The sequence below is a fragment of the Lontra canadensis genome, unplaced genomic scaffold (assembly GCF_010015895.1).
Source record: "Lontra canadensis isolate GAN:19392208 unplaced genomic scaffold, GSC_riverotter_1.0 scaffold3, whole genome shotgun sequence".
NCBI lineage: Eukaryota > Metazoa > Chordata > Mammalia > Carnivora > Mustelidae > Lontra > Lontra canadensis.
Genome location: NW_022630997.1, coordinates 29,981,653 through 30,005,972, shown reverse-complemented (window position 1 = coordinate 30,005,972; position 24,320 = coordinate 29,981,653). Strand labels below are relative to the sequence as shown.

The window sequence follows — 24,320 nt, the reverse complement described above, 5'->3', positions numbered from 1 at the left end:
GACCTGATTGTATCTGGGTATTTGTAGTTTCTGAAATGTTCTCTCAATTGTATAGCTTACTTAAATGTAACATTTAAAAAGAAATGCATTTTCTTTTCTGGCACAAAGTTCTACAGTTGAGTGTTGTCAGAGTTTCCTTTACAGATTCTCTTTGAAAAATAATGAAAGACAAACCAACCATAAGAAGCTATAAATTCCCGTTAGATGTTGATCTTGCAGGACGATGAGTCACACCCTCAGAAGCATCCACAGTGTGGAGGCTGAAATTCAAGTGTGTCTCCTCCCCATGACTGCTCCTTCAGTCCTGCTCTCCAGAGATCAACGCTGTTGACCAACTGGGAGGCTAGGAATCTGTCATGTACATGATCACTCTGATAATGATAGCTTCAGCCTCATCACTGAGTGCAGAAACATGCTTCTTGTGCTTCTTGGGAAAGCAGGGGGTCAGGGAGGAGCAATTGTAGACACAACAGAGCTCAGACCCCAGTGTCTAGAGCTGAGTTGCTGGAATCTGAGGTGAACTAAACAACTGGTGGTATAACCATTGCCCCAGCATTTAGGAACTTTCCTTTTAAAAGAAACTTATTTATTCATTTTTTTGACAGAGACACAGAGAAGGAGGGAAGACAAGCAGAGGGAGTGAGAGAGGGAGAAGCAGGCTTCCAACCCAGCAGGGAGCCCGATGCGGGGCTCGATCTCAGGACCCTGGCATTATGACCTGAGCAGAAGGCAGATGCTTAACGACAGAGCCACTCAGGTGCCCCTAGGAACTGTTCACATCATTGGCTCAGCAGGCCATGAACAGCTGAGTCCAGTGACCTGCAGTGAGCCCCACGTGGATCACGTGTAGACCTTGGTTTTAGGCCCCGTTCATGTGACTCTTATCTCTCTTGCTCACATCTCTTCTTTGCTATACCCTTAGCCAGGACCTCAGACCTACTTCTAGGTAACAGCTGAAATTAAGCCTCTCTGTCTACACCAAGCTGGCCCCTTTATCCTTCCAGCTTAGTCACATTGTTTCCATGGGGCCAGGAGGGGTTGGGGTGAAAACCCAGTAACATGAAGAGTGGCCCACTGGTTCAAGGTCCTCCACCCAACTTGCTCCTTGTGCCCACTCACCATCAGAAAACCTGAAACATGGGTAGAGAAGCCATACATTTACTTTTTATTATTATAGCATCTTCAGTGACAAGATCAACAATGGATAATTTTAGATTAGTCTGGTGAACTGAGGTCAAGGTGCTTTTTCTCCTGAAATGCCTTAGCTCTTCGGGATGGTTGCAGCTTGTCATATTTACTCATAAATTAGTACTTGGCAGATGTACAAGGATCTGTTTATTGCTGCATCTAGGCTGCAAGATTGTTTAAAATTTTTTTTTATTTTAAAATAACTATAGTTTCACAGTAAGTTGCAAAAATAATACATAGAGTCCCCATTCAGCCTTCTCTTAATTTCCATATATGGTTGTTACATCTTATGTTAACTCTGGTACAATTTCAAAACCAGGAAATTGACATTGGTATACTATGTATACATAGTTCTGTGTCATTTTATCCTATGTGTAGAGTTTATAACCACCACCACCATAACAGAATGAGTTGTTTATAGCACCACAGAGAGAGATCTCTTGTGCTACCATTTTATGGTCCTTCCCACCTTCCACCACCTCTCAACAGTGCTAAAGCCTGGAAACCCCTGATCTGTTTTTCATCACAATCATTTTGTTCTTTAGAGAATTGTCTAAAAATGGAGTCATAGAGTGTGTAACCCATGGAGGTTGGCCTTTTTTACTCAGAATAATGCTACTGAAATCCATCCAAATGATTGCCTGTATCAATAGTATGTTCCATTTTATTGCTGAATAGTATTCCACAATATGGATACACTAGAGTTTAACCATTCGCCCATTGAGAGAAACTTGACTGTTTCTAGTTTAGGGCCATTACAAATAAAGAAGACTACTTACATTTAATGTAATTACTGAAATGTTAGGATATAAGTCTGCCATTTTATTTTTTGTTTCCCTGTTTATGTTTTTTCCTGTTGTTCATTTCTGTTTTCTTTTCTTTTTTTTTTTTTTTTGCCTCCCCATGCATTACTGAAAGATTTGTTAAAATTCTACTTTGATTTATCTATAGTACTTTTGAGTATATTTCTTTGTGTGAATATTTTGTATAAATTTTAGTTGCTTGAGGGATTGCATTATACATACATAACTTACCACAAGTGACTGGCATAGAGACTTTACCAGTTTGAGTATAAAGACCATAAGTCTTTTAAGTCTTAAAGTATTCTTATAAAACTTTAATTTTCTGTGACTTATGTCTATCATTTTCTTAAACATTTCCTCTATATATGTAAAAAAAAAATTCACCAAATATTTCTCAAAGTCATTTTCACACATAAATGGTCTAAAGCAAAGAAAGACAAAGTGTATTTAAGAAGCAAGTCAGTATCATGGCCAGCACCACAAGGCCTGGCTTCCAGAATGTTCCCCTTACCACTCTCTTTCTTCTCCTAACCGAGGGCTTTTCTTCTTCAAAGTCGTTTATCCTTGTTGGCTGATTAGTCTTCAAGTTTTTGCCATAAACTACTCTAGGGAGATGTTGAACGGATCCTGGGGATGGAGACACAAGAGACTGAGGTGATTTTACTCCAGATCATGGAGGCAAAACACAGCAAGAGGTCACACAGGGGTCATCTAGGTCATGCCTGGCTTTCAGAGAGGGCAGGGACTAGGTTAGCCTAAATGGGGTTTTTGTTCTGTTTGAGGAAAGCAAAACCCCATGGGTTTTCCTAGCAAGTGTTTTTAGGCTTAATACAATATTCAGGAAAGAAAAGTGACTGTGTATTTTAGAGCATGAAGGAACATCAACATCAAGCCTTTTTCTTGATGAGAAAAAAAAAAAGAAAGAAAATGTGCAAGATGACTCCTGACTTATCTCCACTCTCTGCTTCATTCTGCTGCCAGGGTTTCCTGGCTAACAAGGTATCTACCATGAACATCTCTTGTGGCAAATCAAAACCTGCCCATTTATTTATCAGTCCTGGTGAAGGTAAACACATTTACAACGCTTTCCTAAGATATGGCTGTGAGAATGAAAGCATTATCGAGCACCCAGACCAATGATGGCAAATAAATGTCATCTTGCATACCAACCACTCATCTGGCAGTGAATCCGGAGCCAGTGCCTGGGGGTTGTTGAGGACCAAGGGCTGTGGAAGAAGTATGGTGTAGGAGAGCAGGAGAGAGAGTAAGGGGCAAATGCATGATCCAGAACAAGATCTGCCTGGGGGCACAGGGAGACTTTTTGCTTCCTTCCTGTTCTCTGCCAGTTCCTTCAAGTGACTAAGAGGGGAACATTAATGCTAAAGAAAAAAATGTCTCCAGGGATTAGGAATGGAAATGGGTAGGATCCAAATAACTGGTCACCACTCTGTGTTTGGATCATGTGTCCTGCATGGATTCTGTACTTCTTGGTGAGAGATGAAGTTGCTAAAATAGAATGGTTACCTCAAGGACATGTTCAAGGCCCGACATGCTAGCGGTGTCTCCCGAGCCTAAGGCAGGACCCCTCATCACACACTTCACGATGAGCCTTCTCTGTTCATCTTGGGAAGGGATTCTGGGAAATCACTTCCAGGGGAAATGTAAAGGAGGGTACTTTCAAAGCTGACCACGAGGCAGCGAGACAGATTCTCTAATATGCTACTCTTAGATACATAAATGTATAATCCTATTGTAAACTATTTGATAGCAGGTATCAAAAATTATTTTAAAAAACGATGCTTAACATATTTGCAATAATGAAGCTACAGCAAGAAAACAATGCAGAATAATTTATAAAGTCTTCATGGTAGAGACTTGCCTCACAAAATTATTTCTAGGAGTGAAATACTGGAAACAACTTGAACACCCAATAGTAACTTATGTGTGTTTGTTCAACTGGCTCACAGATGTTTTAAATTATGATTATTAAAACCATGTAGCAACATGGATTTCAAAGCAGGATGAAAATGAGGTAAATGTTGTCATTTTAACTGCATATAAAAATATATACAGAACCACAACTAGTAAGGAAATCTGTCACCATGATCGCTGGCTCACACTATAGGGCTGTGGATACTTTAAGATGTTCTATTTAAAACTATGCTGTGGTTTAGTTATTTTCATAATGGAAAACATTTAATGAAGGGAAAAGTTGAAAAGGGAATTTTGAGTCGTATTTTTGGAGATTTTGGAGAAAGAGTTGCCACAGCTAAGCATTCCAAAGGAAAGTAAGCAGCGAGGAGTGAAGAAATAGGCCGTCTGCTATGCTTTATCATGTGAAAAAGAAACAAGCTAGTCCCACTGAATTAACAGACCTCCCTGCTTTTCCACGGACCACTACAAAACTTGCCACCAACATAGGAAAGCCTTGATTAGGAAAAAAAAAAAATTTTTTTTCCTAAACATATCTTCCTTGATCCTCTCCTTATTTAGGCGGTGTGAAGGGATGAGTGGGTGTGAGTGACTGTGAGTGTGAGTGAGTATGAGTGAGAGAAGTTTCTCTCCACTACTGTCAATTCTACCAAAGACTGACTGTGACTAGGGACACCGTCCAAAGTAGTATTTCAGCTTTGAAATGCACCAAGCTTTAGTTAATGCAGAGAACTGACTTCTACTGAGTACTTCCTCTGTGTGCTATTTGCTATAGGTGCACAACAGCCCTTCCAGTCGGGGCTGATACTGTTCCCACTTTACAGATGAGCGAACCAATGCTAAGTAAGGTGTCCAGGGAAATGAAAAAACCAGAGCTGTCCTGGACCTGGATCTGTCCAGCTCCAGAATCTTTGGCTTTTCTCTAGGCCAGGCCAGACCTGCGTACCACTTGGCCCTGATTGCCTAACTTTGTCGGACAATAACATTCAGTCCTGTCTTCTTTCAACTGGTCTGCCCAGGACAAGGCAAGCTTTCCTGTGCTGACTCAGTCCCTGTATCTAGCACAGTGCCTGGTAAGGTATTTATTTATTGACTGCACTGACCCATACCTGCACCCATTCTTTCCTTACTCCCACAAGAGTCTGGAAAAGAACTGGATATGAGAAGATGGGAATGCAATCTCATTCATTCACAGTCAGTCAAGAGCTTGCAGATTCAGTCTAGAAAGCTCCTAGAACCAACTATGCATATGCAGACAAGAGAAAAAAAGATAAGACTGCTTTTAGTCCAAGACATTACCTACCAACACTTAATGATAATATCTGCCCATCTCTGTGGCTCAGTTTTGTCACCTTCCCAAAACTCAATGTCCATCGGCCTTCCTACCAATCCATGCTCTGAGATTCCTGACCTCTGAAGCCCTGAGCCAAAGCATGCTCACAGAATGAACTCCACATCTGGGAGCTGGCAGTCGGTCCTGAAGTGCACTGTGACTAAGAGCGTGCTGGCCGTAATGGCTACCCTGGTCATGGGCTATAGGCAGGAGAATTCTGGGAAGAAGGGGGGATGGATGGCCCTTTTCTGATTCGTTGTGCCTTTACCTGTGGGTGTGTGCATGCAGAGAAGATAGAAGAAGCAAAGAATTAAAAGCCCTTCACTCAACAAAATCACAAGCCAAGGAGGAAGGGAAAGGTAATTTTATGGGCTTGGCTAGAGGAGCTGTTGCAGGAATGGAGGGCTCCCACAGTTCCCTGTAGATGCCATCTCCTACCTTCTTCCCTCCCTCCCTTTTCCCTTCCTGCTTCAGGGTTAGGGTCCCTGGTCACCTCCAGTCTTCCTGGGAATCCTTGGCCATGGAGTTGGGTGAGACCAGATTGGAAAAGATGGCCTTTTTCGGTGCTCCAGTGGCCATATTCTTGATTTTGTTCAGCTTGTCCCGGGCCTGTTGGCATTTTCTCAGGCAATTTGAACACAGATCTTTGTCTTCCACCAGATATAAGTTGTCCAGCCTCTTGATGGTATCTATGAATGTGTCTGACTCCTCCGACTTGGGAAAGGGGTTTCGCTTTATGTTGAGCTTTTTGAGCTTGGGGAGCTTGGAGATGCTGTTGGGGATGCTGGTCAGCAGGTTGTCATAGAGCCCCACCTCATGGAGCTCCTTCAGAGCACCCAGGGTGGTGGGCACACTGTCCAGGTGGTTCAAGCCTAGGTTCAAGGTGCGGATATTCTTGAGCTGATTGAGCTCCACAGGCAGCCCACTGGTGGTGAGCCTGTTGTTGCTGACATTGAGGTACAGCAGAGTCGTCATCTGGCCAAGGGACTCAGGAAGCTTGTCAATATAGTTGCTGTGCAGGTCCAGCCACCGCAGGTTCTGGAACTTGGAGATTGATTCAGGGATTTTTCTGATCATGTTCCGGCTAAGGTCGAGCTCATCCACATCATTCAGTCTCAGGATACACTTGGGGAAATTGGTAATTCCCATCTTGCTCAAGTCAAGGCGTTTTCTCCCATCAAATGTGATTTTGATACAATTCTTGGCCACTTTGAGGGTGATCTTCTTGCCCTTAGGGCCTTTCCCGCCCTTGGCCATGTTCTTTTAGTAAGGGCGTAGGTTTGAAGTGTGCTCTTCTGATTGGTGGGTGGTCGGTTTGAGGGAAAAGTCACAAGAAACTGCTATATATACTGTGACAAGAAGAGAAAAGAAGTCTAGTTAGGAGCTGACATGAGGGCACCAGACTCCCCCTGAATTGTAATGCTTCACTCGCTAGTGGTTCAAGGAGAGAATGAGGAGGGTGGACAGAAATTAGGGCATCAGCAGAAGTCACCTAGCCAGAGGTCTTCAGCAAATTCAGTGTCCTCTTCCGGGATGTGGGGTCGGCCCGAAGGATGCTCAGTGTTCCTCTGGCTGTGCCATTCCCTGACATACGAATCTCTCCACTGTCCTGGGCTCAGATATATCCCCTACCCCCACCACCAAGGGCTCTATGTGTGTATGTGTGTGTGTGTGTGTGTGTGTGTGTGTGTGTGTTCTTGGCTATCTGCTACTTCCCAGACCCTCACAAAAATCTAGTGTTTCCTTACAGTTATCCCATGAGTCCCTAGGGTGGGGACTGCTGAGTTCTCAGAAGCAGCACAGCCTGGGTATGAGGGAATAGGTGGGAGTGAATGACTCATGTCTTACATCTCTCCTCACCTTCTTCCTGGACCCAGAGGCAACAGTTGGACATGAGCTACTGTCACTGCAGTGTGTCAGGAACAGCAAGAGAGCATCTTTCACTTGGCCCGCAAGTGCACGTGGGTGCCCACACCTCCGTGAGGAGGTTGGAGGAGCCAGGGTTGAGCCCAGCAGCAAGAGAACACTGTCTTTTTCTACTTCCTACCCCATATGCTTCCTCCCTCACATCCTTCACACTGCAGTCCCAGTGCAGACAGCTCGGCACTGACAGGTCTGATGTTAGTTATGACTGCTACCACATGGAGAAGTAGAATAGACAGAGGCATGGGTAGATTCTGGCCTCAAAATGCTTGGCTTAGAAGTCTAGCTCCGCATTAAAGAATTATCTTAAATTTTCAGTGCCACGGTTATCTCATTTATGGAAACAGCCCTCTGATAGGGCTCTTGGGGAGTGTAAATTATCTAAGCCATAAAGTGCTTACAACAGTGCTTGGCACATAGTAAAACCTTGATTAATGTTAACTATTAAATATCATTATCAGGAACTTTGCACATATTCCTTTTAATCTCCAACTGTCCAATAAGATCCATAGGATTATCTCCATTGTAAAGAGAAGAAGACTGAGGCTTGGGAGTAAGGAAGATCTTTAGCTAGGAAGAGGATGTAAACTGTCCTGTCCTATTCTAGGGGCTGTTTTCTAAAACCTGGTGCCCTTTGCTTACTGATTTTCTATCTTGGACCAAGCTCCCACCCTGGACAAAAGCTTACTGTCAGGAGACAGATCCTTGCATTATCTCCATTTCCCTGCAGGCATGAGTAGGAGAGATGCCCTGCAGTTTCTGTAGTTCATCATTCAGGCCCTCTATCAGGAACCAAGTTTGCAAAACACATGAAGCACCAGCAGTTGGGCTATGTGAGTCTATCATCACACGTTTTCCTCATTCAGTAATCCTCAGTGTCAAAAGGAAGTGGGTAAAAATTACCTTCCAGGGGCTTACTATCAATCATGCTATTGCATTGCAATCATGCTTAGCATCCTAGCTAAGGTCAGAGGGTCCAGCCCTATGCAGGTCATCCTGGATCAGAGCCTCCTGGGATGGAGATCTCCAGAGTAAACCAACGGAAGCATTCTTAGCTCTCAGCAGCACTGGTGTTCTTTCAAGCAGGCCTTGCAAGCTAAACCCAGTCTTTAGAAACAAGGAACTAAGCACATTCAGGCATAGTTGGCTGGTTACCAAAGACAGTACCGTGTTTACCACTGTTGCAGTTTTTACCTCATGCAGAATTGAGGAACCAGAAAGGATAAAGCAGGCTAAAAATGAAGGCTGGGGTTCTAGCTGCAGTTAGGATGGAATAAGGGCCCTCTTCCCTGTCTCACCGGTTGTATGCAGCTAAAGGCCCCAGACAGAACTCCTGGAGCAGTTCTCGGAGGATAAGATGAAGGCTAAGGTTAAAAGATATCTGAGGATAAGGTGATAGAGTATCAGACAGATTGAAAAAGTAACTCAAAATAAGACCAACTTTGCAGCAATGGTGATGGGAAGATTTACAAGAAAAGCCCCCTTCTGTGCTCAAAACCAAGAAAGGGGGACTCTTGGGGTTGTGGAGAATGAGGGAGATGTCCTGTTTTCTTTCCTGTTTGTTTTTTCCATCCTCTGCTGCCTCAGCTCCAGGCAATCCTGTATCACTAGAGTTGGCCAGGCAGGCAGCTAAAACTCTGAGGGAGGAGAACCATTGTCTCTGACCAAAATTCTGTCCCAAGGACATGGAGGTTGCTTTTTTCTCTCAACCCTACTGCCACTTGGCCCCAGAGGTAGAAATAGTGGCAGGAAGTACACAGCTGATTTAGAAAATAAAAATCCCAAGGTTCTATCCAGAAGACCAAGGAGGGAAGCCACTCTTAGAGCCACAATGGGTGATTGTAAAGAGGAAGGGGTTTAATTAGCTTGTATATGAACTCCTGGACACACCCTGAGATGTCTATCCATGGAGAAAACCCTGAACAAGATCTTTAGTACCCAGTCCCAAACTGTGAACCCAAAATCTTTGAATGTTGAGCTGAGAGGTAGATCACCACACAGATCATTTCAACTGATGCTGAAAAAATGTGTGACAAAAGTTAACATCCACTTATGATGGCAAACCAGTAATAGAAAGGCTCTTTCTTAACCCAACAAAAGGCGTGTGTGTGCGTACACACATGCACGTGTGTGTGCGCACACACGCACACACACACACACACCCTATATTTCATATCATACCTGGTGACAGACTAAATGCTTTCCCCCTAAGTCTGGCAACAAAGCAAGAAGGTAAACCTTCAGTGTGCCTATTCAACATCATATTGGAAATTCTAGCCAGTGCAATAATGCAAGAAAAATAAAAGGCATACAGATAGGAAAGAATGAAATAAAACTCTTCTTACTCACAGATCACCTGCTTATCTACCTAGAGAGTTCCACCAAATTTAAAAAACACTCTTGGAAGTAATTATTGTGTTTAGCAAGGTTACAGGATATAGATTAACACCTTGGTTAACACACACAAAAAAACTTTCATATTCAACAATAAACACTTGGAATTTGAAATTTGAAAAATAATAATGCTCCAAAAAATAAAATTTGTGTATTTCACATAAGTAATAAAAATGTACAGCATTTCTGTGATGAAAATTATGAAACACTGATGAAATAAAGCAAAGAAGATCTAAATAAATGGAGAAACATAGCATATTAATGAGTTGAAAGACTCAATATCATGAAGAATCAATTCTATCCAAATTGGTCTAAGGATCAATTAAAATTCCAGCAGGATTATTTGTATACATGAAGGAACAGATTTTAAAATTTATATTGAAAGGAAAAGAAACTAGAAATCCAAAAATTCTAAAAAAGAAAACATCAAGTTAAGGGATTCATGCTTTCAGTTTTAAAATTTACCATGTAATTACAACATGTGGTGTTGGTGAAGGGACACATACATAGATCAGTGGAATAGAAAACAGAGGCCAGAAATTAGAGCCACACAAATACAGCCAAATGATCAAATTATTTTTGACAAAAGTTCAAAGGAAATCAATGGAGAAACCATGAACTTTCCAACAAATAGTGCTGGAACAATTGGTTACCCACAAACAAACAAAAATAATCATCTCAAACTATTGAAATGAACTCAGATTAACTCAAAATGAATCACAGATAGAAATGTAAAGTGTAAAACCAGGAAACATCTAAAAGAAAACATAAAAAAAACTTCATAAGCTTGAGTTGGGCAAAAGTACAATCCATAAAAGAAAAGAAAATATTGACAAATTGGACTTCCACAATATTTACAATTTCTGCTCTGTTAAAAAAATCAAGAATAAAAAGACAAGCTATAGAATGGAAGAAAATATCTGTAGATCTCATGTCCAACAAAGAACTAGTATCTAGAATCTACAAAGAACTCAAGGTCAACAATAAGAAGACAATATAATAAAAATAAAATGCCCAAGATATTTAACAAGATTTTTCACCATAGAAGTTATAGGGTTGGCAAATAAGCCCACAAAAAGTTGCTCAATATCATTAGTCACTAGGAAATGCCAATTAAAATCACAAACAGATACCACTACACAGTTATTCGAATGTCTAAAATAAAAAAACAAAAGCCCTTAAGAAATCTAAATAGTACAAAGATTTGGCGAGGAAACGGCAAACAGAGAACTCATGGGAATTCAAAATGTTACTCCAAAAAAACAGTTTGGCAATTTCTTATAAAATGAACTGTATACTTACCATACTTACCCAACATTTCCCCAACTAGGCAATTACCCTAGAAAAACAAAAATTTAGGTTCACACAAAAACTTATGCATGTGTTTATAGCGGCTCTATTCATGATTGCCAAAACCAGAAGAAAACAATCCAAAGACCTTCCAGTGGGTGGATGGATAAAGAAATTGTGGCATATCCTTATCACGGAACACTGTGAAACAGAAAGAGGACAAATCTGTTGATCCATGTGACAGCTTGGATGCATCTCAAAAGCATTTTGCTGAACAAAAGAAGCCAATCTTCAAAGCCCATATAATGAATGATTCCATGTAGATGGTGTTCTGGAAAAGCCACAATCATAGTACAGACAGCAGAGGAATGTTTGCCCAGGACTAGCGGCAGAGAAGGCAGCAGCAGGAGGGAGTTTTCTGGGGTGCCGGAACTGCCTGTATCCTGACTGTGGTGCTGGTGTGAAACTGTACATATGTTAGAGCCCAGGGAACTGCGCACTAAAAAAAGGAAAATTTACTGTACACAAATTTACAATTTTTAAAAAACTTAAAAATACTTAGGACTCTACTTCTGCTTCTGTCCTTTTCACTGTGGCTCCTTGCTTGGCCTGGTTTAAAAGCCTGCAACTTTTGATGCCCCCACATAGCCCTTTTTGCCCGGTAAAGGGCATCCAGATAATGTACCACATGGCATTGCTGTGGCACACGTGCATATCAGCGCAGGGAACAGCCACCCACAAGATGGCGTGTCAGAACAACTGCCCTGCTGCTCTTGAGTTGAAATCGTAATTTAAAGAAAGATGGGCCAAGAGCAAGAGAACCTGTGTTCTGATCTTATGGTTAACAATGACTTTTCTGCATGGCAAGGTGCCAGATTTAGCCCATAAAATTACACACTTCCAGCTAAATTTGAGCTCCAGATAAACAATGGACAATTTTCAGTATACATTGTGTCCCAAACATTGCATAGTTCCATATTTTATTTGGCAATTCTGTCTCCCGGGCCTGAACAAATAGTAAAGTTTCCTTTGTTCGTGATCCTTGTGTTAGTCCTTCGGGACTAATTTAAGCCAAATCGATGTACTTATTGCCACATGCATTCGTTTGTTCACTCACTAAAGAAGTATAGTGAGAACCTATTAGGTGCTGCACAGGTGAGCAATAAAGACGGCCCAAGCTCCAAGGGGTAAAATGTAGATTGTAATTGATTCTCCTGGGCTCCCTGAAGCTCGGGGATAAAGTTCAGCTCAAATACAATAAGCATGGGTTAGAGGAGCCCTGGATGAGAAGAATGCTTCCAGTAGACTGAAGACCACCCAGGTGAGCCCTGCTGAGTCTGCTCCCCAGAGCCCATCCACACCCTGATGAGAAGCCCCCCAAGTTCTGATGATGGGAAGGCAGCCTGGAGCTGCCCACAGAGGACTTCTCCATTAAAGAGCTTCTCTCCAACGGGCCCTTTGGCTCCAAACTTGCTTATGAATGACCTGCAAGGCAAATCAGGGGCTAGGATAACACACGCTGCCACTTCCCCAGCACATCTGGGGCCGCAGTCAGCCCCAGGCCAGGTGAAGCATGATCAGCCCTCACCCACTTCATACTTCCTTCCACCTTACCTGGCTGGGGACCTTGCTCTTCGCTGTAGAGATTAGGGTGTGTTATATTTGCTCAGAGTCCATGAGGACCCTCTAAGCTGCTGAGTACCATTGGAAGCGGACTAATGCCAGAAGCCCCCCAAAGGCCAGGAATATCCCTTCTCTCATTCAACTTGGAATGGTCAGCATCCTGCCCAGTTCTGCCCGTCAGGTAGGAGAAGAAATACGGGCAAAAGAAGTGTAAAACTCATGTTCTTTCGATTCAATAACAACAACTGGTAAGATGGTCTGATATTATCAATTCACAGAATCCTCAAATGTCAGAGTGGGAATAGCAACCCACAAAAGGGCAGCTGGAAAACAGAGAAGGAGATATAAATTGATAAATGGATAGACATAGATGGATGGATGGATGGATGGACGGACGGACGGATGGATGGTTGGAGAGATAAGAGGTTTCATATCATATGAATAGTTGAGAAGCCCGAACACAAGAAGTTTTTAAATGCCCTGGGTCTTTTTGTCCTGAACAATTGGTTTTTATACTTTGGAAAAAACCGGACCAGTTGGTTGACTCTAATTTCTAATTAATTTTTCTATCTAGTCATCGTGAATCAAACAGCATGGTGGGACACCCCGTGGATATCTAAATTAAAAATGTAACAGCAACCTATATTTTCATGCCATCAAAATATTTGCAGGCAGTTTTAGTTATAAGATTGTTATCATCACTATGATAATAGAGTTTATCTTGTGCCTCGCACTCATGTGTCTTTATATTTGTAATTAAGACTGACTCTGTATAGATCTGATATCTTTAACATCTTGCTAATGTGATCTCACAATAATTATTTCACTCTTGACTAATGCATTGAGACACAGGACAGACACACTATAGAACCCAAAGCCCAAAAGTCACAGCTGTCTCCCAGCCAGTATTTAGAGCTAACTTAAAAAGCAAGCTTCATGCTATATGAGTGAGAAGTATCTTTTGCTTGTGGGCCATCTCTTAAGGGGAAATGATGTAAACTTCCTTCAGTAGAATCAGCCATTCCAAAGGCACTGCATTTATTCTCTCTCCTGACTTTCATAAGACCCATTCCCTGGACCCATAAGGGGCTAGCCTCCCCAAACATCTGTGTCTTCTCATAAGCAGCCAGGTGGCAGGTGAAGATGTGGTTGCATCCTCTGGGACCGTCTGTGAGCTGCCCCTGTCTGGACCCTCTGGCCAGGGCTCCAAAATAGGCACTAATGTTTGACTTGGGCCCAGTCTGCCCTGGGGGAAAGAATTACCATTTGTCCAGTGCCCACCCTGGGCCAGGAACTGTGCGTTCATCTATTTGCTTTACAGGGTTAGCTGGTTTCCGGAATACAGGCTTACTGGGGGGTATAAACATGAAGTGCTTTTATTTTTTCCATTCCTGCCCCCAGCTGTGTTATGTTGAGCCCCTCTTTCCTGGGGGCAGAAGGACAGATTGCTAGGAAGGGGATAGGGGACAGACTGGAGGCAGAAGGATGTCTGCGGAGCTCACACCAACAGCTCTACCAGACACATGGTGGAGTTGATGGAGAGAGACGCAGACAGCAGGCATGGAGTCTTACAGGGCCCCCATGATCGTGCGTGTTTTCTGACATCGTCAGAAGATCCACTCAGCATCATTCACTTGGGTGACATGTACCCAAGTCACGACTGCAGAGCTGCGGCTAGGCCCTTCCTCTATCTCTACAGCAATGACGCAGAGGTTCAGTTCTATCTTTAGAAAAAGAGAACTGAGGCTCAGAGAATCAAGTGACTTTCCCAAGGTAACATAGACAATGCAGCATAGCCAAAGCAAACACAGACATGTCTGATACCAAAGCGTATGATCTCTGTGCTATACTAGGCTGCCTTTCTTTCCTCTGTCTACGGTTGCCTTTGCTCTAGCAATAGGAAATGCTTATCTGGGTGGGTGGGGGCACATTGCCAGCCCCATGACTCCAAGGAGAAGAAGGCATTCTGGAATCCTAGCATTCCCAGGGCAAAATATACCTGGAACAGAAATTGAAGCTGCTTGTCCCTCATGTCCCCAAAAGATGTGCCGCCTCTGGCTTTGGAATCTTTTGTCCCTCGGCCATCCCCAAGCTCCCCCATGGTGTGAGCTTCTTGCCACATTGAACATGTCAAGAATGTGAAGATACAGATTTTTCATCCAGCATGGCCGAGGAATGGTAGCCTGGGTGCTCACCAGAGACCCGGGGCCCTCTTCTGCCCCGGGGGACTGCTGGCTATGTAGGGGCGCTAAGAGGCTGTATGCAGACCACCAGAAGTTTGATTTTCACTGTGCGGGCTCACTGTAAAGTCTAATCCCTGTGAGTTGCTCATATGCTCTTCCCAGACAACAGGCTACCCCCCTGTGTCAATCACATGATTCTCTCTACCCCCTCCCCCTCCCACATGCATGCTCAACCCTTAGAGGCACGTCATGCCCTCTGCTTCACAAAGCCACCTCCCTTAGCCATTTCATTCGGTCCTCACTACCCTCCCTTGAGGTGGGAATAGTCCTCCTACCCAAAGATAAGCACGCCGTGGGGTGGAGTGGGGCATGAAGTAGTTTATCCAAACTCCCACAGCTCACCTTATTCCAAGGCTTCTGGGTAGAACATTCTTTCCATGATAATAGAGCTGCAGCAGAGTGTCTGTGTGGGAATCATCAGGTTCACTCCATGTGGCAGTTATCTGGTTAATCAGATCAGCGCGGCTTTAAGTGTCTTCCTGGGCTATTATGCGTGTACAGCTCTGTCTACCCTTAATATTATTTACTTCTCCGTCCTGAGCACCCGTGCGGCTCACACATGTGCGGCTGGGATTCTGTTATCTGTCAAACTGTCCCCTTCCCCTGGCGGATAATAAGAATTCAACTTTTATTTGGAGCAAAAGTTCCCAGGGGGTCACATGGCCCAATAACAGAAGATTATGATTTCTTATTGGTTTAATAGCATCTATTTTGTAATTCTGAATGTACTCTGTTTTAATTGGATTTGTTAAAGGAACAAAAGGGAATAGGTGCCTTACGATTAAAATAAAATATTAAGATTATTAGTTTAACAGACTAGAAATGCCTTGTTCATCAGCGAACACATTCAAAACACACAAACCAACCTCCGCACACAGGAAAGCAGAAGGACCAGTCATTCCTGGCACCTGCAGACCTTCAGAGATGAGTGCTAATTCACTTTCAACCAACGTGGTTTAAATACTGCTACTGCCAGATAGATGCTATTGCATTTTCTCCCCATGGCCTAGGCCTCCCCTGCAGATAAGGCAATGGGCTCCGAAAAGTGGCCTGGAAGGGTGAAAAGTACAGGGGCTTCAGACCACCTGGGATGCCTTCTGCCTCCCCCTCTACCATCCAGGGGACCCTGGACGGTCCCCTGAGCCTCACAGAGCTTCAGCTACCCCTTCTGTGAATAGGATCACAAAAGTGGCTGCTTCTGAAGGTGGGGTGAGCGTAGGCGAGCCCTGGAGGCCTGTGCTGTGCCTTCCTGTATTGGGGGAGAGGGGAAATCGTGGCATGATCAGGACAGCGTAACTGGTCAATAGTGGAGCCACAACTCCTGCGGTCCCATGGAATAGAAATCGGATTCAGGCTCCACAGCCCCGCATCCTTACTGTGGCATCTCTGCCTCACCAGGTGCACTTTAGGTTACTTTATCCTAGGGGACAAGGAGATAGCTCCTTGAACCACAGGACCCCCAAGATTGGAGCCCTGAAGATCAACCGTAAGGGGACAGTTGAACTTCCCATGGCCCTCTTGGATTTACTCATTCATTAACAATAGGTACCTGATAGCTGTGGATGGGCGTGGTTTCATACAGCAAGCCACAGGAACCGGGAGAGGAGCAAAAGCAGAGAAGCATACAATGCCAGGTGGTAAGGAGTGCTAGGAGGAGAAAGAGTTGGGACAAAAGAAACAGAGATGGTGCTGGGGGGAGGGAAGGGAGCGTACGCTTCTGGAGAGGGTGACCAGGAAGGGCCTCCTTGAGAAGAAGAGACCCGGGCAGAGACTGAAGGAAGCAGGGATCCAGGGAGATGGGGAGGGTGTTTTGGATGGAGGAAACAGATGGAAAGGCCCTTGGCAGAGGGGAAGGGAGGGACAAGTGCCGGGGAGAAGGAAGAAGGAAAATGGAAGGAGGGTAAAGAGAGAAGGGGGTGGGAGGTGGAAGGGAGAGAGAGAAGAAAGGAAGGCAGGAAGGCCAGAGGCACAATTAAAAACAAAATAAGCAAAAAACAACAGCAACAACAACAAAAACACACCAAACAAACAAAACGAGAACAGACGTGATCTGGCTTATTGCTTATTTTCCAAATGATACTCCGGCTGTTGTGAGAAAAATCCCAGAGCATGTCATACCAAAGAGAGAGAGCCAGTCCCCACACTTCCTCCAAGGCCATCACAGACAAGCCCGGGTCCCCTCTGCTCTAATTTCTACCAGAGACAGGAGAAAACCCAACCACCTGGCTGGCATCAGCCATAGTATGGTACTGGACTGGCACGTCACTGTGAGGTATGCTCTCAGGGTCTCAGGGCCACCAGGAAGCAACCATGCGCAGGACCCCTTACATGCAGCCCACTGGGTGGGAGCTCTCGGGGGCAGTGGACATAAACCAGATATGGCAGGGAGCTATCCGGGCTGGATGAGAACTGTGTCTGCCATGGGCTCCCTGGGGGCCATGGCCAAACCACTCACCTCTTCTCAGTCTACACCCCATACCTGATCTCACCTAGTCTCTTTATTTAAATACACTAATGACTCCCCAACTTTTGTTTTTTGTCTAGACCTTGCCCTCTGACCCCAGACTTCTGTATCTTTCTGCCTACTTAACATTGCTCCTTGCACTATGCAAAGACACTAAAACACATTGTGTCCCAAACCAATCTCCCTGTCCCCCCCGTTACCCCCACAGCCTCCTCCAGCCAGGCCGACAGCAACAGCATCTCGCATATCAGGCCCCAGACCATGGCATCACACTCAACACCCCTTTGCCTCTTAGGTTCCATGTTTGGTCCCTCAGGAAATCCTGCTCGCTCTGTGCTCAGGGTCGATCCAGAATCCTACCATTTCCCACCATGTGTCCGGGGGCCATCCTGGGCTGAGTCACTACCGTTTGCCACCCGGCCTTGGCAGTGGCCTCCTGTCTTGTTATCCTGCACCTGTCTTTGCCCTGTGCAATCTGTTCTCGACACAGCAGCCAGAGGATTTCTGTTACCACAGCAAGTCCCTCTCTGTTACTCCTTGGCGCACACCCCTCCAGTGACTCCTGTCTCACCCAGATAAGGGCTGGACACATTCCAGTGGCTTCATGGTCTGACCCACTGCCTCCTCTCTGAAGGGCCCCCCACCACTCACCCCCACACTCACTCCACATCCACCACTCAGCCCAGCCATTTCTCTAATACGCCTTACAAACTCCTTTTTATGGCCTTTGCTCCAGCTCTTTCATTCTTCTGGAAGGTTCTTCACTCAGATACTTACTTGACCGACCTGTTCATCTTCTTCAAGGTTTTGGGTAAAATTTACCTGCTCAATTCAGCCTGCCCTGATCCCTCAATTAATGAAGCACACCGAGCCCCAGCGTGTCCTGATACTCCTTGTTCTGTTGCTCTGTCTTCCATGACACTTATCACCTGAATATTATTTTCTAACAGGCTTACTTGTTGTGCTTATTTTTATTGTCTGTGCCTTTCTCTCCACCCCCCCATCAGACTCTGCACTCCCAGTGCCTGGGATGGAAGAGGCCTTCAGTCGGTCTTGGTTGAAAGCATGAATTCTAGTTGCTTACCAAGGTCATCCCAGCTCCCACGACCCTAGCAAGGGGTCAGCTTCCTCCCAGATCCCACAGCTGCTGTGGAATCCCTCTTGACCCACTATTTATGCACCTACTTTGAAAGGGCTTCTAGAACATGCAGACTATTTTTTAAGGGAGAAATCTGTGGGGGAAAGTCGTCACTTTCACACCAAATATTTATCAGTCACCAAGTGCGTACCCAGCCCTGGGTGGGATACCCTTGAGGACAGGAAGACTTTCCAAACAGATGCATACAAGGGTGTGATGAACTTTTTGGCTGTGAGATAAAGTGTGCAGTGAGGCTGGAAAGTGGGTTAACAGTACGACAAATGAAGCTTTAATTGGGTTCGGCCAAAGGGAAAGAAAGCTTCCCTGGAGTGAGTAGCCGGATGTAAGACTTGTGGGAAAATTTTTGCTGATTCCCAAGGACAAAAGTCTTTGCAACCTTTTAAACACAAATCATTAATGATAATATTAATAATAAAAGAAAAAAAACAGCAGCAATTAGAAGATATGATTATACCTTTGTCCACTGTTAACCTCTAGAGCTTGCTACAACCCAAGCTACTCACTTGCTCATTCATTCATTCATTCATTCAACAATTTGTATTTGAGTCATTCTATCGGTCAGGGTCAGTAGACGAGTAAACAAGGTAGACGCAGTAAACAAGGTAGACATTGCTATACTTCTCATGAAGCTCCTATTTCAGGAGAAGCAAATCAATCAATACAAACAAAAGACCCAAGATCATTTCAGCTGGTATAGACACTCTGCAAAAAATCAAACCTGGGTGTGGTGTATAAACAATGAATCTTGGAAGAGTGAGAAAAATTAAATTAAATTAAATTAAAAAAAAAAATCAAACCTGGTGGAGGTCCAAGGGAATGTCTAGGATCAGGGAGAGAATATCGGGGAGGGGTGGCCTAATTTAGACTCAGAAGGTGGGGCAAGTACTCTCTGAGGTGACATTTGAACTGACACTAAAATGAGGGCACATGGGAGGATTTGGGGAAGAACTCCCTTGTGGGGTAGGGGGTGCACCAGGGCAAAGTCCTACCAAGCAGGGAGGAGCTTGTGGTGTTTACTAGAAAGGAGATGTCTCGAGGGCTGGAACAGAGACAGTAAGGAGAGGGTAAAAGATGAGGACAAAGAGCTGGGGAGGGGGGACATGTGACGTTCAGAAGCATCACCCTGGTTGCTGGGAAGTCTCGGAGGTAACGAAGGAAGAGTAGATGAAGATGGCCCCTTGCAGGCAGAAGAAGATGTTGTCTACCAAGGGGGTAGGAAGGAGAAGGATGGCGCATATTTACCGTATGTGGTAGAAGCAGAATTAGAATGGTCTTCTGGGTTGCATGTGTGGGTCAAAGAGAAAATGCAGGCTGCCATTCTAGCGGGCCTGGCGTTTTCTATACATGTTTCCTCTCGTGCTAAGCGCTAAGTTTATGTCCAAGTGCATTGTGTGCGTTATCTCATTTGATCCATCCACCCCACTTTACGGAGAAAGCCCTGAGCCTCCAAGTGTGTCCCCTGTCAAAGTCACACGCAGCTCAAACAGAGCCAGCATCTGCTCAGTCTTCTTGTCTGGGAGCTGAACTGGCATTTGGCTTTTCCGTGGAAGTTTGATTTTACAAAGTCCAGTGATAAATTTGGCCCTTTGGGCTGACAAGGAAGCTCCTGACTCATGTTTTCCAGACACTAGCCTCAGCGGAGTGATGTTCTGTGTAACTCTCACTCTAGACCAGGTCAAGCCTCACCCTTGAGATTCACCCCTCATGGCAGAGATAGCATGTGTGTGTTATCGGACCTCGCTCTGGGGACTGAGATGAGGTCTGTGATGCAAGACTGGAGAGAAACTGGAAGTTAGCGATGAATCGAATTGGCAGTGGACGGAAAGGCTGGCGATGGATTGTGCAGCTGGGGGACCCATCATGCCTGTTTGGAGGGGTGCATGTTTCCCTGCACACCCTCTGTTGTAGGGAGACCAGGACCAGGAAACATCACCCAGTCTGACTTTCCCATCACACAGGTGATGGCTGGAGGGAGAGAGCATGAAGTCACCCTCACCTCTTGATAGCAACAGTAAGAGACCCTTGGATCCCCAGGAGGAAATTGGAGCCACCAAGAACTAGGCCTTAAAAATTGGTCTCTAGACAACTGTGGGGCTCAGGGTCTCTGCAGAATGGGCAGTGACTGGCTCAGTACTTCCCTTTCCCCTGCAGGCTCCATCCAGAAGGCATGTGAGTCACAGACCAGTCGCAGCTCTGTCTCTCCCTAGATATGTGACTTCGTACACATTTCCTAACCTTTCTGACTCCCCATTTCATCCCACAGGAGCCGGTGTTCAGGACTCAGTTCACATAACATCATATACAGTTCATAAATGTATTGAGAACTCACTATGTGCCAGACCCTTTGCAAAGCAATGACACTGCATAGCTTTTAACACATTTGAATTCAGCTCCTGCTTTCAGACTGTGTGTAGCGATTATACTGACCACCTATTATAGGCCAGACATTTTACAAACATTATAAGGAATTCTTATAACCACCTATATATTGGTTTTCATCTCCACTGGACGGATATGGCAACCAAGGTTCAGTGAGGCCAAGTAGCTTATCCAAAATCACAAAGACTGGAACTAGGAGCACCTGCATTTTCCCATTATACCTGTCTTGGAAATAGGGACATAGGCAGGTGTTCTAGTGTGTTCCTTGAACAGTCTCTCCTTGCAAGGCCCACCCCAGCCTAGGATATGACTGCTTGTTAATGGGTCCCAGCATTCAGGACAACTTGTGAAGAGAGTTAGCCTCCAGACTTCTCAAAAGATGGTTTGTACCCCCAAACCCCACTCCAGTCAGCTGTCATTAGGCTCCAGCCTCCTGAGTGAAGAAGTGTAGCCACCCTGCACTCCCCCTGATGGGTCAGTCACCGGTGGGGTTAAGAAGCATTTCAAATTCTGGTCACCTCTGCCTGTGGAACAGCAAAATGCTCCAGACGCAGACTTTGGAAAGAGACCCAAGTGTGACCCCAAAGTCCCAGAGACTCACACACCGTCCTTCCCAAGCTGGCCATGGCCCCAGGCACCCAAGAAAGGCCGGCTGGGTCCCCAGCTAGGGCCCCTGCTAGCTGCCCTTCCTGCCTGTGGCTCAGGGCCAGCTTCCTCCTCTTTTTAAATAATGAATTAGCTCGTGTCTGGGGTTTGTAAATAAAGCACACCGAGAGAACCAGCATTTCCAAAGTTGCTTACTCAAAGGAGGAGAGCAAAAAGCCAAGTTTGTTTGGCAGAGTTCAAGTAAATCGATAAATGAGGGCCACGACCAGAGGAAAACTTACCCCGTTTGTGCCAGTTCCTCCTCCTCCACTGTGAAACTTTGTCACCAGGCAACAAGAGACTTGGGACCTGGAGTTAATTAGCATAGTCTTGACGCCAGCCTGCAAGGTGGGAACACAATAGCTGAGAGGTCTCCAGGACACACAGGCGCAGGCGCAACTAGCTGTCCTTGTGGGGGAGGGGGGCGGGGTGGGGACACCCGGGGCCTGGGCTCCTCCAGCTTCTTGTTGCAGGGGGCTTTCCTCTCTGCCACCTCCAGCAGCATGGTGGACACTTCTCCACCAGGCAGAACTGGCCTGCCATGGCCACACCAGAAGTGGACATTGCTAATGGAAGAACAGCCACGCTTGCCCCTTTTAAGGAACAAACACCTTACTTCTATATAAAGCACTGAGTCAGTCCCATGAAATATCATTCGTCTTCCTCATTATTTGTCCAAATAGCTTTTTCAGCTCTTTGATCTGTGAGAGAGCTATCTTTTATCTGCTTATTTGAATTTAATTATTTCTTGCGTTTTTCTCTTTGTGCCCTTTTCACACGATGAAGTCAGAATGACCATAATGCGCATATAAACCGTACAATTATATAGTCATTTTTGTCTCACTTAATATTATGTTAAATGCTGATGTGTAATTTCTAAAATCTACCGCTCAATAGAATGTGTAATACTGAATCTGGTGGATTGGGCTTTTCCTGTTGTTTCTAATTTGGTGCTGTCGTGAATAGGGCTGCAACAAATATATTTGTACATTTATAATCTTTTTGTTCAGTTTTTTCCTTTAAACTAAATTGCCAGAAATTGAGAAGACCAGCAAAAAGTTACCCATGAAAACTATTATGCAAATAATAACATTGTAGAAAAATTTGAAAATGCATACATAGAAGTAAATCAATATGCCCAAAATTATACTACCCAAATGAAATTAAATAAAATAATTAGCAGATAAGTAATTTGAACTACAAAATAAATCCAAGCACTGCACATTTTGAAAAGTATTAAAGCAAAAGGAAAGAGTTTAAATTAAAAAATAAAAATACAGTTAACCACAAAAACTTTAGATACATGAATATCACCAGTTTTTTTTTTTTTTTTTTTTAAGATTTTATTTATTTATTTGACAGACAGAGATCACAAGTAGGCAGAGAGGCAGGCAGAGAGAGAGAGAGGAGGAAGCAGGCTCCCTGCAGAGCAGAGAGCCCGATGCGGGGCTCGATCCCAGGACCCTGGGATCATGACCTGAGCCGAAGGCAGAGGCTTTAACCCACTGAGCCACCCAGGCGCCCCTCACCAGTTTTTTTTAATGCAAAACTTAAAAAAAGGTCATTTAATTTAGACAATAAATGGATTTAAAATAATTATCAAATTCAGATAAGTAGAAAATTAAAAGTTACCCAAAGTCCTGTGACCCAGTGTATTTCTAGACTATTAGTAAAAGTACATCATTTTAAATTAGAAAATAAACAATGTGAAAATCATAAAACACAGATAAGCAAAAATAAAATCAACATTTTATGGAAGAAAATGCACAAGAAGATAAATACATTTTAAAGTGCAGATATCTAAAACCTCATGAGAATTAAAGCCTCTCAGTTTCAGCATCTGGAGATAACTTCCTGTTCTATATCCTTCCAGACTTTTAATACCTCAACAGCTTCATGTTTATCTCACGGGTATGCAGTGATAACTTAGCAACTTTGCTAGGGCTTATTGTTTAAACCCAGAGGTACACAAATTACTCATTTGTCAGGAAACTGCCTTCTAAGTCAGCCAGAACTAAGGTTTTTGCCTTTGTTGCCTTTTGTTTACTTTTGTTTTCTTTGCCCTGGCAGAGGAAAGAGCTTGTCTTGTAAGTGGGGGCCCTGGGTCAGGGTTTCATCCGAACGCGTGCTTTGCACAGCCCAGTGTGTCAGGGTTTCACAAGTCCCTGCTATGTGCCGTTTGGGGGTGAACTCCTCTTGGCTTCATGCCACTCCGTCACCCCACACATCCACTTTCTCTTCTGTAAGTGAAGAAATGGCTGCCTCATTAGGTCGTTGTGGAAATTAGACAATGGGTAAGGTCTTTGCAATCTTTAACGCATGACAATTACTGGTATTTTTGATGATTATGATGATGATGATGATGATGTCTCTGAGTGAAGGGGATGGGAGATGGCTTCCAGTTACAGAATGACTAAGTCATGGGAATAAAAGGCCCAGCATAGGGAGCACAGTCAGTGATACTGTGCTAGTGTGTGGGGACAGACGGTAGCCACACTTGTGGCGAGCCCAGCATAATGTTTAGAGATGCTGAATCTCTCTATTCTCCACCTGAAACTAACATGACATTGTGTGTCAAGTGGACTCAAATAAAAATATAGATATAAAATTTTTTTATAAAAAGAAAAAAATCAGTATAGGAGTATATACATAAATTCTCAAATGAAATAAGACAGAAGTGGAAGTGATAACATAAAACAAACATATAAATAAACAAATAAAAAGTTAAAAACTATGACTCACCTTTCATTAGGTGTCTCGGCACTGCTGGTAATGGCGTCCTTAGCTGGTCGTAAGGGAATGATGGATCTTCCTTGGAGCTCATAGCCGATGAAATGAGAAATGGGATGGTGACATGCCTCTATCTTCTGCACACCATTCCACCTGGGGGCAGTGTCACAAAAGACCACCGGTAAAATTCTAGAACCCTCTCTGAAATTAAAAA

The 24,320-nt window shown here is 44.3% G+C and overlaps 2 protein-coding genes across 5 annotated transcripts in view; one reads left to right on the top strand and one right to left on the bottom strand.

The window, feature by feature from the left end:
- The window catches only part of WDFY4 (WDFY family member 4), a 267,773-nt gene that overhangs the window by 202,273 nt on the left and 41,180 nt on the right, over positions 1-24,320 (top strand). The window lies entirely within an intron of this gene.
- Positions 1,149-24,254, bottom strand: LRRC18 (leucine rich repeat containing 18). Of its 3 annotated transcripts, XM_032837892.1 has the most exons (6): positions 24,119-24,254; positions 21,619-21,717; positions 5,750-6,605; positions 2,503-2,618; positions 2,223-2,412; positions 1,150-1,352 (listed from the first exon to the last, which is right to left on the bottom strand). In XM_032837892.1, exons 3-4 carry the CDS (start codon positions 6,511-6,513, stop codon positions 2,597-2,599), a joined length of 786 nt encoding a protein of 261 aa, XP_032693783.1. In that variant the 5' UTR covers positions 6,514-6,605; positions 21,619-21,717; positions 24,119-24,254; the 3' UTR covers positions 1,150-1,352; positions 2,223-2,412; positions 2,503-2,596. The 3 variants fall into 3 exon arrangements, with proteins under 3 accessions (XP_032693778.1, XP_032693783.1, XP_032693790.1); XM_032837887.1 differs by having other exon boundaries at positions 1,149-1,352; positions 2,223-2,618; XM_032837899.1 differs by lacking the exon at positions 2,223-2,412 and having other exon boundaries at positions 1,153-1,352.